At 32.5% G+C, this 18,714-nt stretch overlaps 1 protein-coding gene across 2 annotated transcripts in view; it reads left to right on the forward strand.

Moving 5' to 3' along the window:
* Positions 1-7,471: 7,471 nt before the first annotated feature.
* The window catches only part of LOC128181564 (uncharacterized), a 56,146-nt gene continuing 44,903 nt past the window's right edge, over positions 7,472-18,714 (forward strand). Inside the window, exons 1-3 of one of the 2 annotated variants that reach the window (XM_052850016.1) lie at positions 7,472-7,861; positions 10,789-10,843; positions 12,125-12,139. In XM_052850016.1, the coding sequence (XP_052705976.1) occupies positions 7,826-7,861; positions 10,789-10,843; positions 12,125-12,139 (106 nt within the window). In that variant the 5' untranslated portion in view covers positions 7,472-7,825. Of the gene's footprint in view, positions 7,862-10,788; positions 10,844-12,124; positions 12,140-17,057; positions 17,912-18,714 lie in introns of those variants that run through there. The other variant, XM_052850025.1, reaches the window with a different exon arrangement.

Below are 18,714 nucleotides of genomic sequence, written 5' to 3' on the forward strand. Positions count from 1 at the left end.
TCAGAAAAACAATTAACAAAATGTACAATATTGAGAAAATTTCGGACGACGGTCTAATAAGCTACAGCTTTAAACATATTTAATTTTCCAGTTGCTTGAAAAAAACCAAACAATCGTATTTTGCAATTGTCAACCATTGAGTATAGCAAATCATACAATGTATATATACACCTAACACATTAAAGCGTATGTTAATTTAATTAAGCTTTGATATTGTGAAGTTACAGAAAACAGTAATTAGAGAAAAGGCGTATAGGTATGAATATTTTTAAATTCATTTTAAACAGCAAAGAACCGGAAGTTTCCAGATGGGATGAAGTCAAAATTTTCTTGAATCTTATGGTGAGACCCGAGCAGTGTTCCGGAATCAAGGAGATAACAAAGGCAAGAAGACAAAAAGCCTAAAAAAAACTCAATTCTCGTATTTACATGCATAAACACAAATAAAAGTAGTACAAGTATATAAGACGAGTGTATTTAATTGAGAGCCGGTCACATAATAAAGTTTTGATAACGCTTGTGGTCTGCAGTTTTTTTTTCATAAAGTCTATTTCGGAAAGTTTCCTTAACTATTTGAATATTTACAGATGGCAGTGGAGTTATCCGTATATATGGCATCATTTCTCGTTACCATGCCCCTACTCCAATATACGTGCCGCAGATTTAATAACTGGCTAAAGAACTGGGTGGAAAGAAACTGGTTGATATGTTTGGCAATTGTATTTGTGCTTATCTATATTTGGGCAGCATTTCTCTGTATTGGAAACACCATAAAGAGTAAGTAATCATTATAATTAAAATAAATAAATCTCTCTCTCTCTCTCTCTCTCTCTCTCTCTCTCTCTGTTTCTTACTTTACTTCTCTTCTTTAGAATTCTTCTTTCCTTGGACTAAAGAGCAACGTCACGTGGATTGAGATCTTAAAAACAAAAGGACGATACTTTAAATTCTATACAACCTGTCATTGTCCACTCCAAAATATGTATTACTACAGGAAGCCAGAAAAAATAGCCAAGTTATCGTCGCGACAATAAGATCTGCATGTGCACATGATCGGCTAGGGTTGATGGTCCTCCTGTAAGCTCAATTCGCTGGAACCTGGGTTAGATATTTTCAGGAAAGAACAAGGATTGCAATATGTAGACAATTCATGAAAACGTGTGTTCCTGTTTCCGCTCACACTAGATGAAACTCAAAAAAGACGATTGAGGAAATCTCCAAATCGTACGACTCCTGCAAGTTAGATCATCATCACCTCTGCCTTGGTTGTCTTAACGCGGACACCTGTAGTATTAATTAATCATAATAGCTAGTTTGGACCAAGAGTTCGATCTTCATGCTCTATTTGTCCTGTACGTAGTTGCATAAATTAAAGATTTGGGAATGAAATAAATTGTCTACAAAAGCCTTGCCGCCCTTATTTTTTTTTAATGTATTGAAGATACCCGTGGGCCTCAACGGTCACCCGAGCACCAGGACTTGGACATGTCGGGGAACCTTAATATATTTGCATATTAAGTCTCATTTTGGAGCTAGTCTTTTGCACAGCTTTATGATCATGTATTACTAGTATAACTACAAAGAAAATGGGCGTACAAGCCTGTCAAGTTCCCGCATTCAGATGGTTAAAAATACATATTATTATAATGAAATTGTTTAGCGTGAATCGGCTCATTTTTAATTTCATGCTGACTCACAGCAAATACACATTTTATGCATTTATTATCTTTCACACTATTCCTTCTTTTCATTATTTTTAAAAATAATCTTTTATTATAAAGAAGTAGAAATCAAAAACATTGTAATTCATGGTACAAAATTAGTGCAGAAATAAAAAAAAACACCCTCTTCGCTGAGTGTCTGACCTTCCGTTAACCTTACGGCGCTAAAAAAAATTATTTTCGTGAATTTTCAAACTGATATCTTGATAAATCTTTATGCAATGAGACATCTTTGGAAAATACAGATATCGATTTTTGATATTTAAATACAACACCCCTGCGAATGTTATTGTCATTTAAATTTTAGACCACGTGGTTATGTTTGACCCTTTCAGTTTCGCAGTAAAAATTGTGCCTCGTGTTTGTAGTCAATTTCATAGAATCTAGGTACTTGTCAAATATTAAATCTAAACGTTTATTGATTTTAAACTTTATCTTCATTAATTGGTGGATAAAATGTGTTCTAGAAATAAAAGTAACAATACAAAAAATAGAGTTTTTTCACGCTGTTGCAACAATTGCAACATGCTTAGTAGAGTTCCCCCCTAACGGTTTATTTTCGATCCGCGCCTGACCTAGTAACAGCATCAATAGTGAAACAGACTTTACTATTTTATGCAGAATGTTCCGTGAAAATGGCCCGACATACTAAGTTTTTATGCAAAACAGACACCCGTCATTTTTTTAAAAACCTGGTATTGCACACAACAAGCATCAAATATGGCTATGATTTTATTAAGCAACCCAATGTTTATATTTTCAACCACTCTGCACGTGGTTAAACACGAACGATACCTCTGTTCTGATTATCATCGTTGAATTTAAATAACCGCTAGATGGTGAAGTAAAACATACATTATAAATGATTTTCATGTTTTCACATAAATCAAAGTAGGATACGATATGAAAAACGATCAGTTCTTACGTATTTTGAGAATATTATCCGAACACATTTACTTCCACTCGAAATTTCACAGAAACTGAACAAATCTCGGTGAAGTCTCGTGAGCTGTCATTCGAGCACTCTTGATTTATTATGTACTTAGCAACGATCAAGAAAACATCCCGAACACATTCGCAGGGGTGTATAATAAACAATGCATGTCGCCAAATCTTTACAACTTTTTGATTGCTTCAAATGGGGGAGAGGGCACACATGCGTTATCCTTTCATTGGGAATTTGAAAAACAATCCAGTATTATATTTTATATACATAATACACGTAACCTCTAAAGGAAATCTTTACAACTTTTGATTGCTTCAATTGGGGGAGAGGGCACAAACGCATTATCCTTTCAATGGGAATTCGAAAAACAATCCAGTATTATATTTTATATACATAATACCCATTTTGCCATCATCTCACTAGAACATATCACTATTCAATGGGTCATCGAATAATATTTTAAATACAGATTGTCAGTTTCTCTTCAGTGTCAGCACAGAAGTAAAACTTTAAAAAACATAATTAAAATCAACAATATGACCATGTTGGCTCCACCTTAAAGTCAAAATTCCTATTCCATGAGGTCATGACTAATTTTCATAAAAAAATATTTAAGATTGTTGCTGCGGAAGTTAGTAGAGAAATAGATTTTTAAAAATGAAATACATATATGCTATATAGTCATTACATGCATTGGCTATCCAAATTGCCTAAACCTTTGATCAAGGGGAAGTCCATTGCAAATTCGACCGTTTAGCGGGCGTTTCTGATCCGCTCCGCTCTGCATGCTTAAACGAAGCGGAGCGACTCAACCCCCTCCCCCCTTGCCTTGGGAAGATGGGGCGCCAATAACATGCGTTCAGTTTCTTTTTATATCAACTTAACATTTAACCAAGGGCCTAAAATCAAAATTAGAAGACATCATGGTTATATTGTTTCCATTTTATTGCTCAAACATGTAACCAAGGGCCAATAAACAAAATTAACGTAGAGGACCTCTTGGTTATATTGGTTTAACTTTCTTGCCCAAACATTTAACCAAAGGCCAATAAACAAAGTAACGTAGATGGCCTCATGGTTATATTGGTTCCACTTTACTGCCTAGACATTTAACCAAGGACCTCATGCACGTTGCAACTAAAGCATATAGCTCATAGGCGTCGGAAGCAAATTGAAAGTGGGGGGGCTAGACTAATCCTCAGAAATATTGAGAAAAAAGTAATTCCCAAAATCATGGAAATCCTAATCCGTGGGGGGGGGGGGGGGTAAACCTATACTTCCAAAAAAAAAAATTACTTACCAAATTAATGGGGGGGGGGGGCTAGTACGCTTCTGCATCTAACTTTTCAATCTTTCAAGGTAAATTTAGGAACAATAATCTTTCCGGCGAGAAAAAGTGGGGGGGCTGAACCCTCTATCATGCTATGTTTCTAATGGTTAGGTATAACTTTGCAACGGTTCCGACGCCTATGTAGCTGTAGTAAGACACATCACTATATATGATCATATTCAAACGAGGATATGGAGGGGGTCGGGGCGAAAGGCTCAACCCTCCCCCAGCAAATTTTAACTTATCACTTTAAAGTATTAAACGAGCAAAAAATAGGCCTTGGACCCTATGGCAAACAAATTACCCCCCCCCCCCTCCCCCGAAGGAGAAATTTCTTAATTCATCTCATAGTATCAATGCTTGTCCATGAGTATCTGATTCTCAATGAATCCTCTGTATGTGTCAAAGGTCTACGGAGAACTTAAAAGTATTCTTGAAAATAGGAGGCAACCCTCGTGTATTTTAAAATCACGCTTGTTTTTAAGACAGTTTTGATCTATAAGAAAATTTAACAAGAGAAAAGGTGTCAATGCAACACCAAACCTGGTTTTCTTTTGTGTGAAAAGTATCCATAATCCATTTGTGCACCCTGAATTGATGAACACTATCTACTATAGTATTCAGAGAAATGGGGTACTCTATATGCAATGTTATTGCCTAAAAATAAGTTCAACAGCTGGTATTTTTTTCACAACAAATAAGAAATCAAAATCCTAGCAATATGTACACCTCTGATATATGTACAACTGATCTGCAAAACAACAACTTCCTATCATGAAAACTGTAGAAAACCTGGTTAACAAAAATTAGGTGATCCTGATTTTATACAAAACAGCGGAATTGCAGGATTAAGAACTCAAGTAAAATAGGGAATTTACAGTAGTACATTATTTGTGGGTTTTTTTTGTGTGTTTTTGTTTTAGTATACTATAAAGCAGTCTCACAAATACCAGTATATTTAAGTCATTCGAAGTACTCTGAAGTAAATTTCAGACAGGACCAAATGATGAGTATATTATACCGAAAAGGAAACTGACTACACATAGGCAGTGGCTTCCTTGTCCTCAGAAATTCATAACAATAGTGTAAGTGGTCTTCATTCATCCAGTATTTTACAGAATATTCACATTTTGCGAAACATGCTGTTAGCCCTAGTTTGCACATTAAAAACAGAACAATACTTTGAATGTGTCTTTAATGTCTTTATGCTGTATTCACACAACTGATGTAAGATGTACCACACATATAACAGATGCCCAAAATCGACACATTCTATTGAATTTAATTTTCATATTTTGCAAGTCTTTGATATCATGTTTTACATCTTTAGCTTTGTACGCCTCCAGTGTCTCCTCTTGGCGTTGTATCTGAAATAGAATGGTTAATAATTATTTACAAGTAAACATGATATTTATTGTTTTACTTCTGATTTTTTTAAAACCACAATTGATTTGTTTAAATTCTCATGAATGAAAAATGTTTGTTATGTTGTCTTTTATGTGTTATGATTGTTATTACAAAGCAACAACAAAATTCCTGGCTAGTGAAATTTGAAGTGTTATATTATAAATGTTCTGGAAGATCAGTTTTAATACCCCATCAAAAACTTTCAAAAATTGTTTTTTATTCATCTTTAACTAAACGAAAAGGAGCTGATACATCTTAGTCACATAATATCAGCTAAGCAACCAAGTAAATGACTTGTTGTAGTATCCCATAAAAATAAAGTATTTTGACTGGTACAAGTGTATTTAAATCTCTTACACCACATATCCATCCAAAAAAGTTCTTGTTAGACAATTTGTTATCCATCCAAAAAAGTTCTTGTTAGACAATTTGTTAACTATTTCAATGCCTTGTTAACTATTTCCATGCCAGGTTGAACAGAAGTGATTTTTAAGGTTCCTTACATCAGAAAATAATGGAACATTGATTTGAATATATATTTTCAATATTCTGACAAGCCAAAAACAAGGCTAAGGCCTCTGCCAACAAAAATGTCAATTTTTCATGCAATGTAGCAAATGACTGGAGCAATGTGTTACAGAGGAGTTCAATTCAATTTTCAGAATTTTTATGAAAGACATCAAATTTTTCAGTCATAGATCTCCAAAATGAATTAAGTTTTACTATGGGTATGAAGAGGGGACATATCAATGAAAAATAATAATCCTGGAATTTAAATTAAAGCATTCTTCTGCAATTTACATCAGTATAAAATTTAAAAACTTTCTTAAAGTTAAAACTGAGGCAGACATAACATGAAAGAGTAAAATACCTGATTTAAAAACATAAAAATTCATTCTTGAGCTGATCTTAACTGATATTTTGATCTTTTATTTTGAGTGCAACTCATGTATAATAACTGAACATAAAATATAACGACAGATAAAACTTTCTTCAAATCATAAATTCCATCTAACCTTTTTTTTTTTTATAAATTACATTTTAAAAGAGTTTATAAGAAACGGTTATCATTAACTGCAGCGTAAGATGGGGCCCACTGATCTGCTGATAGCCTGACTACTGCTGTAGCCGTTTCAGAACGGAGATCGTTCCACTGCCTCTGCAATTGTGTGAATTGTATTTGGACACATCACTGGGTAATGGTATTGCTCTTTGACAATTATGTTCCTTGGATCTTGTATCCCAAGTCATGTTACTCGACTAAGCAAAATCAGAGAGATAAATAGTCTCTGGCAAAGTTATCGTTCTCCAGGGGCTTGCCCTACCTGATAGTGTTTCCAGTTTTCATTCTAACCCACTGTGGGACTGGGCGGTTCTGCTTCTGTTTCTTGGCTAATCGCATTTTGGTGCGATAACTTTTGTGGGCACCCTGTAAACGTCAAACACAGTTTTTCGTTAATACTCAAGGAAATTCGAGCTAGGCTAAAATCTTTGTAATTTTAAGCTAATTCTATACATCTGCATTCAATCATACAAAATCAAATATCAATGGAAGGTTTTCTACTAATTCAATATTAAAAAGGTCAAAGTTATTGTTTGATATGACCAAAACAGTCGTGTTTTCTCTTCTTACCATGTTGGACTCTATCTAAAGATGGCGTCCAACCGGAAAAAGAAAGTTGAAAGGAACAGGTGCGCATTTGTTTACTTGAACAATTTCTACAAATAAGCCTACAAATAATTAATGTGGTAGATAAAATTAGTATTTCATATATACGAACAATGACATGAACAATATTATATACTTCCTTTTTTTTAATTTAATTATTTCTTATTTACTGCGGACTGTTCTGTACCAAAAGCACCTGACAACGTCGTCTGCAGCGGAAGAATTACTCGACTAAAAATATTAACTGTCACGCTGTTACATCTGTACCTATTGATTAGTAATTTAAGAAACATACTCATGAAATGTAAATCAACATATAAAAAATCCATTTAATATCTTTAACATCATACACATGTGATTTGTAAGGTTTACTTTGTTGCGTATAGTGGCGTCTTTTGCTGTGAACAGTCACTGACCCAAATAGAACACGTTGGTGCGTGATAAGGAATAATCGAAGTAGCATTCAGCGGGGATTTAAAAGTATTTGAAATCGCGCTTAGTATTATTTTAACTTATTATGATTTAGAATTTCAATTTAAGCAAGGGATAATCGGAAAATATGTGTCTGCAAGAAACGGATTCAATTCAAAGGATCTTAGGAAAAGCTCGGTAATGTCAGAATGGCAATTTTAATCAGGAGAACGTGATGCGTATAAAAACAAAGTTGATCGACATATATTACCCAACAAAACTCTCTTTTGTTGTGTGATCATTATCTCGGCCTCATTAGAAACTATGCCAATAGTCAAACCATGTGGAATTCTGACAATGAATTTCAGTTTGATTTGGTAAGTATCTGATTCAGATTTGTGGATATTCATAATTTGTGAATGTTGGATTATATATATATATATATATATATATATATATATATATATATATATATATATATATATATATATATATATATATATATATATATATATATATATATATATATATATATATATATATATATATATATATATATATATATATATATATATATATATATATATATATATATATATATATATATATATATATATATATATATATATATATATATATATATATATATAAAAGTCCCTGATTGAACTAATTTGGGTGAAAATGAATTAAAAAAAAAGTAATAATGAAATTTCTCCCAAAGTGGTGTTCATGATGTTTTAAATACAGATGTAAATAAATATGATTATATATTCTGTTGGAAAATAGGACATTTTTTTGTTTAAGAATGTGGTGAAATAAATATTAGCCTCAGCATATAGTCTTTTTTAAAATCATGTGTACACAAGAAGTTTATGCACAATAACGAAGTCAAAAGTAAAAGTCTAGAACAAATCTCTTTGTCAACAAATACAGGGATATTCTAAAACCACTAGCAGTTCTTGCATGCCATTGATTCACTATTGACTATTTAATCTATTTATTGGTAAGTGCTTTGTAGAATTCCGTGTTATCGAGTACAAGAAACAAAGCAATTCAGATATGTGGCAGATAAAGAAATCACTGATTCTTGATTTTCATTCAGTATAGGTGTATTCAGATAATTGAACTTTTGACAGGGGGAAATGTGTGTACATGCAAATGTGAAATTCATGCAGTCATAAATGTATACATTTAAGATATGATTGCCATTTTATTGCATATACTTTTGACAAGTGGTATGATCAAGCCTTACATATTGGGGTGTCCTGATATTTGTGTTTGTTTAGCAAGGCATTTATCAGTATAATGATTTATTTAACACTGTACACATGCTGAAGTAGCATTTGATACCACCTGGTGATTGTCAAGTCAAGTACTAGTAGACTCATGGATTCATAAGTCAGTGAATACTATAATTGTGACTTTATAAAAGATACATTACATAAAATGTACTGGTACACAAAAATACAAAAATTCTAGATACATGTAGTACTACTAGTGCTAAATATTTATTAGAAAAGAAGATGTGTATCTATGATATCGACACATCTAGTTTATATTTTATTATTAAACATGGATTTTATATATGTAGATGTATTACTGCACCATCTTTGATTTCATTGGTAGAAGAAGTCTTGATAGTGTTAACAAAACTGAGTTCATAATGAATGCTTCTAGCTCTCTATAGAGGGTAATAGTGTACTCAACTATCCTGATATGCAAATGTTAAACCCGCAATCATTGACTTCTTCAATGGAACTGTTTGTGCTCTTACCTTGAATAAATTTATTTTTGAGACACATGAAGAGAATGTTTGGATGCGTGGGGATAATTCCCTTCAACTTGTCTTGGTTTTAAAGATTTCACCTTGATTTCTTTGTGAACATAAGCTTCGTTTACATACCTTTAAATCTTCTTTCTATAGATATCAGGTTTTTTATTTTAGTTAAAAGACCTCAACACATAGAGACCATGCAGGCAGTGATACATATAGCATTCAATTTTGAAAGCTCAACTTCTCATTAGAAGCCCAATTCGCATATATATGTAAAAAAGAAAATTTGGTGGTAGTTACAAAACATTCTTCCTATGTACACACTACACACTCTCTAAAATGAGTGTCAAATTTTACACAACACATTGGTTTGGTTTAAAAACACCAGTATGACGATTCTTCTTAAGGATTGAAATTCTCTCCTAACCTGCATTTGAACAAAAACTGAAAACCTTAATTAAGGAATAAGGAATAATTTTTGAATATGAATAAGCAAACCCCGCTGGCGCCTCAATTTGGCGTCATTTGAAGGTATAGGTTATATAGTACAAAATCGATACACAGTGTTATCACAGGCAAAGACACTGGAAAATGTAAATATATTTAAATAAAATTACAAGTATAAAGGAACATAATATAAGTTGCTGTTCATTTGCTCAATTGCTTTCCTTAGGAATAAAAAGTTATATTATCATGGTGGTAGAGTCAGATGTATGGCATCCTTACTAGCTTTTACTAGTGGGTTAACCCCTTTACTTTGATTGTTAGAGTGCTGGATTTGTATGCCAGAGGATCTGGGATCAAAACCCAGCAGAGACAGTAATTGTTTCATTATTAAACATCAAAGATGCATACAGATGTCACTTACAAAGTATGCAGAGATTTTGAATTGTTATACTACAAGATTACTTTGGTCTATTTTATGCAAAAACCATCTTCCCACAGTCAAGATTTTCTGATATGCTCTGCTCTACATAAACCCTTGGCCAAACAGACGAAACATGTGGGTTTACAATTGCACCATCTAGGGAGAGAACCAATTTCTAACTTTCTTGGCCTCTAGTTCAACCAATCAGAAAATTCATATTAAACAGAAAAGTACAGCAATATATGGCTGCTCCCATGAAGAAATTGTTTATAGAAATCAAATTTGCTGAAAAGATGAATTTTGTCAGACTTAAAAATGCAAGCAGTAAGTCAATTACTTACTAGACTAGTCTGTCTCAAATTCATTTGACAACAGCTTAACAGTGATGGATGCACAATTAACATCATTTTTAAATAGAATTTCTTATTGAATATGCAAACTTCATCTGAGACCAACCAGCGAATGGGGTTTCTAAGCCCCGTCAAACTCTGCCTATTCGGTCAAGGGTTTGTGAGAAGCGGATCGGATCACAAACCGTCGACTTGGGAAGATGTTCAAAAGCAAGCTTGGGAACTACATGTATTTGTTTGATGCAATGATTTGATTTGTTTATTGATGAATATTTTAGTAGAAGTGACATTTCATTCACCTTTCCATTTCAGAATCCATATGATAGTTTTATGCGCAAACATTTGGAACATTATGGATACTATACAGGTAATAATATTTTACATATTTCATGATTTATAACTGATTAAAATTTGTTCATATATTTTATTTTTCATTTCCATGAAATTTATCACCTTTATTTATTCATCTATTTTTCTTTCTTTTTTTAACATCCAATACATATAATCTTGGATACTTATATTATGTACATTATACACTTCATATAAGTGTGCATTATTGATCATGAGTTCACAAATATAATTCATCTTTATATATTTCTGTTGGTTGGTTATTATAAATGCACTTTGAAAATTAAAAGACTATCAAATTTTACAATCCATATCATTAAATTGAATTAATTATGTCTGTCTAAAAACTAATTTTAATGCATATATAGACTTCTCTGCAGTTAACTCCATAAACAAAACCAATGGTTCTATGATTTTATGATTAATTTCCATATGTATACGTTTAAACTACAGACTTTAACTTGGAGGAAATAAAGAATATCTTATCTTATCTTATCTTATATCTTGTATTATAATAAGATGTAAGTTAAAATAAGAACACTGCGAACAACAAAAGTCAGCTGTATGTTTTATCAATTTATGCCATACATTATGATTAATCAAATACTTAAGGAAATTACAAGTTCTGCAATTTCATAACTTAAAGTTAAAAAAATTGATAATTTTTATTAAGTTAATTAATTATGGTTCCATCATTAAAAAAAACATCAGTATCGTTATCACACTTTCCTTAAAACAACCTGTAAGACTCTGTATTAGGAAATGCCTAGTGTTCAACAAAAGGGCAAGCTTTCTTACTTATCTTTTGAATTATTTTAAAGTTCATACAAGTAACGATCGACAGATATTTGTATACATATATATGAAGGTTTCAATATAACCCGAGGTAATGTGTATAATCTAGCTATGCAGACTGAACAATCCATGAAAGTGAATACATTGATTCACTTAACTATTCTTTTGATTTTTCATTAATTGAAATCAATATTTCCTATACCCTCTTTCAATAGAGACAGTTCCTTTATCAAATTACAATCTGTATGTTTGGGTAATTACAATTACTCAAATACACAGGAGTCACAAATCAAATTAACGTCATTGATCATGCAGGCAAACTTAAAGAGCTGCAATTTCCCTGTTGTGAGTTTCAATTACCAGTATATTTAAACTTACTCCATCGGCGCCAGAATCAAACAAATGGTTATATTGGTTTGTTTAAAACAAACAAGTGACTTGCGAAAACAGCATCCACTCAAGGCCTGCAGATAGAGTTATCTCTCTTTATGCATTCTTTTTCTAGCTCAAACTGACAAATGTGAGTAAGCTTGAGAGAACTAACACCATTTTATTGTTTTATCACACATTTTTGTCTTTTGCTTAGAATATAAATGCATTGAAATGTTACTGTCTTTAGTGTAACATCTTAATTTAACTTTTTCACTCAGTCACTATTATGAATTACACTAACATTAAATTTTGTATTTTATGTATACTTAGTATATATATAGAGAAAGCTGATAGTTGTGCAACTTTAAATCTCTTGTAAAATTGATAAGACCAAAAACATTCCTCTGGATTTACACAGTAGACACATAGTTTCAAGTGGTCTACACATCTAGTCTGCTTGGTGGATGCGAAAAGTTTTTAAAGTTTATATCATATGCGCTCTTTATACCAGCATTGAAAAAAAAAACCATGTTGTTTTTTTTCTTCAATGATCTGAACCTCAATTTATTAGGAAATAAACAGCAATTTAAAAAGTTCACCAGAATATGAAGTTAATTGGTCACGGGATCAAATCCTGAGAAACCCGAAGGGCTTAAATTTCTCAGTAGATTTGATCACGTACCAACCAACATCATATCCCAGTAAACTTTTTAAGTTAAAAACAGCATAACACACTGCCCAGGGCAATAGGTAAAGATCTAATTTTGTGGAGGTGTGAACTCCTCTAATACCCAAGAACCCCCATTGATTTTAGACTTAAGGGAGTCAACATATCTCATTTTTGTGGCAATTATTATTTATACATGTATGCTGTACTGCCAAAAGTTGTACTTTCTGAATAAACATAGTTTTAATATGTGAATAAAAATTAATTCACTTTAGAGAAAATATTATTCAGAACCAAAAATGAACTCAATGGTACTTAATGAATTTAATTTAAAAAAAAAAATTCTAAAATTTTTCAAGAAATCTGATCTGAACTGAACTATACAACCTTTAAAAACATAACCATTCATAAAGCTCTGTATATCTTAATGCTGTTAATATATGTATATGTTCTCAAGATTTAAAAAAATAAAACTAATAAAGTATTTGAAATGTAATTAATTACATTTATCAAAGTAATTGAGAGTAATTAATTACATTTTAAAAAATCAATGTAATTGTAATTGCAAGTAATTGATAAAATTTTCAATGTATTTGAAAGTAATTAATTACTTTTCAAAGTAATTGACCCCAACTCTGTTTTTAACATTGCTGTTCATTACTTATAAGGAAACATATTTGCAAATGTAAATATTTGTTTATCAACCAACCAAAAGAGCTGCATTCAATGATACAATTGTACCTGTTCATGATTTAAATGTTTGCATCCTTGCAAGGTACCTAACTCGGAATTCCAAGGAGTTCCCCTTCTATGAATTATGATAATCGTTTTTGCTTTCAGTGGAAAAGCAGTGAACAAGTGTTTAGTATCATATCATTCTCTTTTATGATAATTTACCTACAAAATCATCTACATGTATTGCATGCTTTCCTTTATTTTCTCCTCTCCGCTTAAACGAAGACTGGAAATGTCATTTCACATCACAATTAACCAAGGGGTACTCCATGTAGAGTTAGGTACCTTAATTGTGTTACAATTGTACTATGGAGTAAACTTTATTGCAGTCAAAAGTGCCTGTGTTTACATCTTTGTATAAATCTCTAACCGGCTAATTAAGTGTTCATTTACTGTAAGTAAAAGTTCTCATTGATAATTATGCTTATGTTCGTATTGATCAGAATGTAACATGAAATTTTCTGATTTCTGACATGTTTTCAATGATTGTCAAGACAGTATAAATCACCAAAAATGTTATGTCCTTGTCACTTTACTTGCTTCTGATATTCTTTAAAACACCATCACCAGCCCCGTAAAGAGAAGTAGTGTATTTTGTTTACATGTAAAAATGGGGGCTCTAAGATCTGCATGTGAATTAAACATACTTCATTTTCCGAGGTTGGTTAGCGTGTTTAAGAGCGAGTCTGAGGCAAATAATTCTAGCAGTGACATCAGTAGTAATTGTCCAAAGAATTTAATGGTCCAAATGATTTTTACAAAATTTGTGTAGAAATAGGGTAAATCAGTCCAAAACTATAGTTTATTTTTTTGTGCACCATAAATTTCAACTTTTAAACACGTATGGAACTGTAGCTCCCAGGTTGTCCATTGGAATTTTTTCAGACCAGGAACTACAGACCTGCAGCTAACTGTTTTCTAATGTCAGAAACTTTTTAGACACATTAAGCAATTAAGACACAGATTTTCTATAATGACCAAAATTGCAAATTAGCACTGCTTGTACTCTTTGTCACATGCTCAAGTATGAAAAGAAAGCATGTGCACCAATATCATTAGATAAAACTCTTGCACCTTGCTTGTGAACTCAGTATGAACTTTTTGTGTATTGCTATTAAAAGTTATATATAATATCATGTTAATGTTTATATGTATTACCCCAGTATGTCCGTTTTCTTTTTAATTCCCATTTGTCCCATTGCCCATTGTGATGTATTATACATTTATATGAATAGGATTTTTAAAGTTTTCTTTTCTGTACTAGGTAATAATATTTTTTTTTGATGTGTTAAGTACTGCTAACAGGTAGGATTACACAGTTTAGTGAAAAGCTGGTTGTTTTAGAACCCATGGATTTAATATTTTGGTTTTTCCGTCAGTGAATTGTTACATAATTGTAAGGTTTTTGAGTTCGGATTAACCTAGCAATGTGTACTACATAAATATCTGCAGTCATTAGCAATAGAATACCAGTAACAAGCTTGTACAGTAATTCTTTTTGCTTAAGTGAAGGTTTCACTCTGCTCTAGAATTGTATCAGAAAGACCTGGCGTCAGGCTTGATAAGGGACCATGATGTCAAATAATTCAGAAAAAACCAATATACTGTAAAACAACTTTAAATTTATTTGAGTGCAAGAAAATGAAGAAATATTCATGAGGTTCCCACCCCAAGAGTCTCGTTGTCATGAATATTTCTCACTGTAAACTAGCCCTCAAATGTCTCTTGTATATTGTTTTACAGCTTATCGACGTAATGATTGTAAAAATTTGTTGCCTTGAAACATGGTTATCTCTGGTAAAATAAAGTTGTACAGATATTGCAGCAGCACTATTATATATAAACAAATCTTCCCTGTTAGATGGCTGCAAGAGGGCTGAACAAAGGTCTTTCCTAACCAATTGACAATGTGAACGGAAAATTCTCAAAAATGCAAATAAATCTTTTGATTTACTTATCAGCAAATCTCACTTTAACCTTGGATTGGATACAGCATGCAGATACATTGCCAAATCACTATGTGTTCTAATTCGTATCAAATATGGCAAGAAGGGCATACATTTATAAATATCGTCCAAGGCTGTATAGAATTAATCATATCTCCAAACTTCTACTGAAGTATGCTTTAGTTACAGACCATATTAAGTTTCATTGATAGAAACATAGATTTCCAATAATTCTGGGCTTAAAATGCATATATTGGTCTGGGGCAAATTCTAAATTGTTCTTTCCCCTTTGTTTTTAGAAATTGGATATGTCTTAAATGAGGCATGCTGTTGGCAAGACTGGGAAATATGAATATAATGTGCATGTTATCAAGGTGTCAGATGCACATTTCATTAAAGATTAAATGCACTTGCACATATTCCTTTATTGCAATATTGGACATGCCATGAACCGTATTCATTCCAACCACAATCTTTTGATTGATTTTGAAAGCACACTAGAGGTTCTTTCAGGATGTCCTTTATGTGAAATTGTTTTGTCAAAATATTTTTAATACACATTATAAATGACGTAAATGCTCTTTTTATACTTTCAACTAAAGAATCAATGGTTCCCTATCACAAAACTCCGACATATTTACTCAGAATTTATTAGATAGCCCTTCTTATGGTTGAACGATGTTTGTTTAATTTCATGTGTTTATAAAAGTTTCATCTTGTCTTCAATTTACAAAGTATTCACCCATACCAACATAAGAATTTAAACAAACTGAACAATTCTGATGTGTTAGAGATTAAGAGCTTTGCATTGGCAGTTTCGATTAAATAGAATTTTGTAAGAATCAGCCAAAACATTTAGTGTATTCATTCTAAGATTGATTATCATAATAAGAAAAACAGTAATTTTCATCCATGGTTATACCCTCGCATTCATTTGATATCTTCAAGATATCCATTTAATTCTTGTCCCATTTGAATATCTATGTGCAGGCCCTTTTATACGTATAAGTTGATAATTTGTTTGAAGTGACGTTTGCATTGACAGGAAAATTACAACTCATGAATCATGTAAAAAAATGTTTGAATGCAAAATCTCAACAATTCAATATCTATTAACATAAATCTCGGTTATTGCTTGTAGGTAAAAATATTGAACAAAGTATCAGCACATTTTATCAAACCGAGTCCAATGTTTAAAATGCAAGAACATCCATATATGTATGTTTACTATCATTTCAAGCTGTCAGAGTTACATAACATAGACTGTTCTTATCTGATGTCCATAGCCACCCGCCTTGTATAAGACCTGGCGGGGTTTGAGAATGCGCATTATTGAAAATGAACATAAACCAGAACGCTATTACTTTAAAGTAGGAATAAAATTGGCCTGAATAATTTGATTTTAATCTCATCTGTATTTGGATCAGTTAAAAGGGATGACATGGAGTTCTGGTCCTACTCAGGTTTTAACTAATAATTCTTTAACTCAATACCTATTTATGTTTGGCACAATCCTAAAACCGATATTTCTGATATGGCCTATATGTGTTCTTTTATTAATCAGGGATAGCAACAATACAGAATTTTAAAGACGGGTGTACGCAGCATGAAAGAATACAGGTCTTTTGTTCACAAAGTACCTGTTGAGTGGCCCTTTAATTAATAAAGAAAGGCTTACAAAAATACTATGTGATAGATTATCATACAATTTGGAGCAGGTCCTCCAAGCAACGGTCGTGAGTAAGAGGGGAGCCATCAATCTATCTTGTCAACTGGCCTGAGTTATAGACAACCATGGCAGGGCTAGGGCAGACAACCATTAGTAAAACGGGGAAACCTATTCACCGAGTACGTCTCAATAGACCTGATTGGATAGAATTTTAAATTTCTTCGCCTGCAAAGACCCGGTGGTACAGACATATAAAGATAAGGATTGGTGTGTAATCGGTTACTCTACAAGCAGTTTATGTGCTTGATAGGAATATTAAAGTGCATTGTTGCCCATACAGGATAGTCTGTTGGACTGCCATAAACTCGTATGGAATTGGAGGGAACAAAAGATCAGAAACGGCATTGATTTATGTGTATGGGTGCATGGATTTTTAAAATTTACTGTTAAACAGTCGTAAAATGGCATTATTGATGAAGTTTTTATTGGTTGTCAGGACCGTTGATGTGTATTTATTGAAAGTTGCCCTTCACGAAGATGTGAGCAAACTGAATGTTGCGAAAGGAATTTAAGCATCCTGTGGGAATAATAATTTCTCGGCAGTCCATTAATTATTAATCACGATTAGAAAGCATTAGATCTTGAGATTATGTTTCGCCCTTTTGTGGACGGTGGGATGGCTTCTTGATGAGTTGTGAATTCAACTATTAATTCACTCTCTGGGATTTAATTCAATGAAGCTGGACTCACAGAAAATGATATCTGGTGAGAAAAGGATTTCTCGACCGAGAACGTCTCAGTCTGCAAGATCTCGGATTAAAGGGCCAATTTATCAGGAGGAGGATCCAAGTAACTTTTGGGAGGTGGACCTGTCATTTCGACCAATTGATATATCTATATTTGGTATGTTCAGATATGATGTATTCGAATGTCTCAAAAAAAGGGTGCCTAAATCATTAATAGTTTGAAGTGTTGTAACCATGATATCATCTATGTTGACCTGCATATATGCATATATTCTGTGTTAGTGATATAACAAACGGGTATATGTGCTGCAGTGTTAGCCATTTACTAATGCTTGATAACTAAGACTTGTCCGTTGTGTACCTAAATTTTTATATCAAATACATGTTTGTATACTCTCAATATCGTCAAATGTGCCTTTATGTTTGGTTAGTTAATTCTAATTGGCATGCCAATCTTCGAGTCCAGAATCCAATGTATTAAATCAATAATAATTTACCTGTATCAATACTTGCATATTGGCTTATGCAATAACTTAAACTTTGGCAAATAAGGGGTGTTCTGTTATGCAAAAAGGTTCTTATTGAATGTTTTATAACTTTATATCTGATGTCAGAAAAATGTTATAAATGTAGTTGCATAATTTATGCTTTCATCTGTACTGGATAATACAAAAGCGTTTTAAGCAAGTGATTTGCAATTGATTTTCTACCCAAAATCAATTGAAAAACCATGTCTTTTTTATAATAAACATGTATCAATATTGGATTTGATAATGGGAAAATGCTGTTTAAAAAGACTCCTGACTCTACACCGGGGATTTTTGTAAGCTTTTTCAATGTAGTTAATTAATAGGAAAACTGGTGAAAGCTCAATGTATTACAAATGTTTACAGCCAGAAACCGTCAGCTTTTGCCGATAGCTGAAGCTTCCCGACCCAAAAAGTCTGCAGACTCTGACCA

The sequence above is a fragment of the Crassostrea angulata genome, chromosome 1 (genome assembly GCF_025612915.1).
Source record: "Crassostrea angulata isolate pt1a10 chromosome 1, ASM2561291v2, whole genome shotgun sequence".
In the NCBI taxonomy this organism is placed as follows: Eukaryota; Metazoa; Mollusca; class Bivalvia; order Ostreida; family Ostreidae; genus Magallana; species Magallana angulata.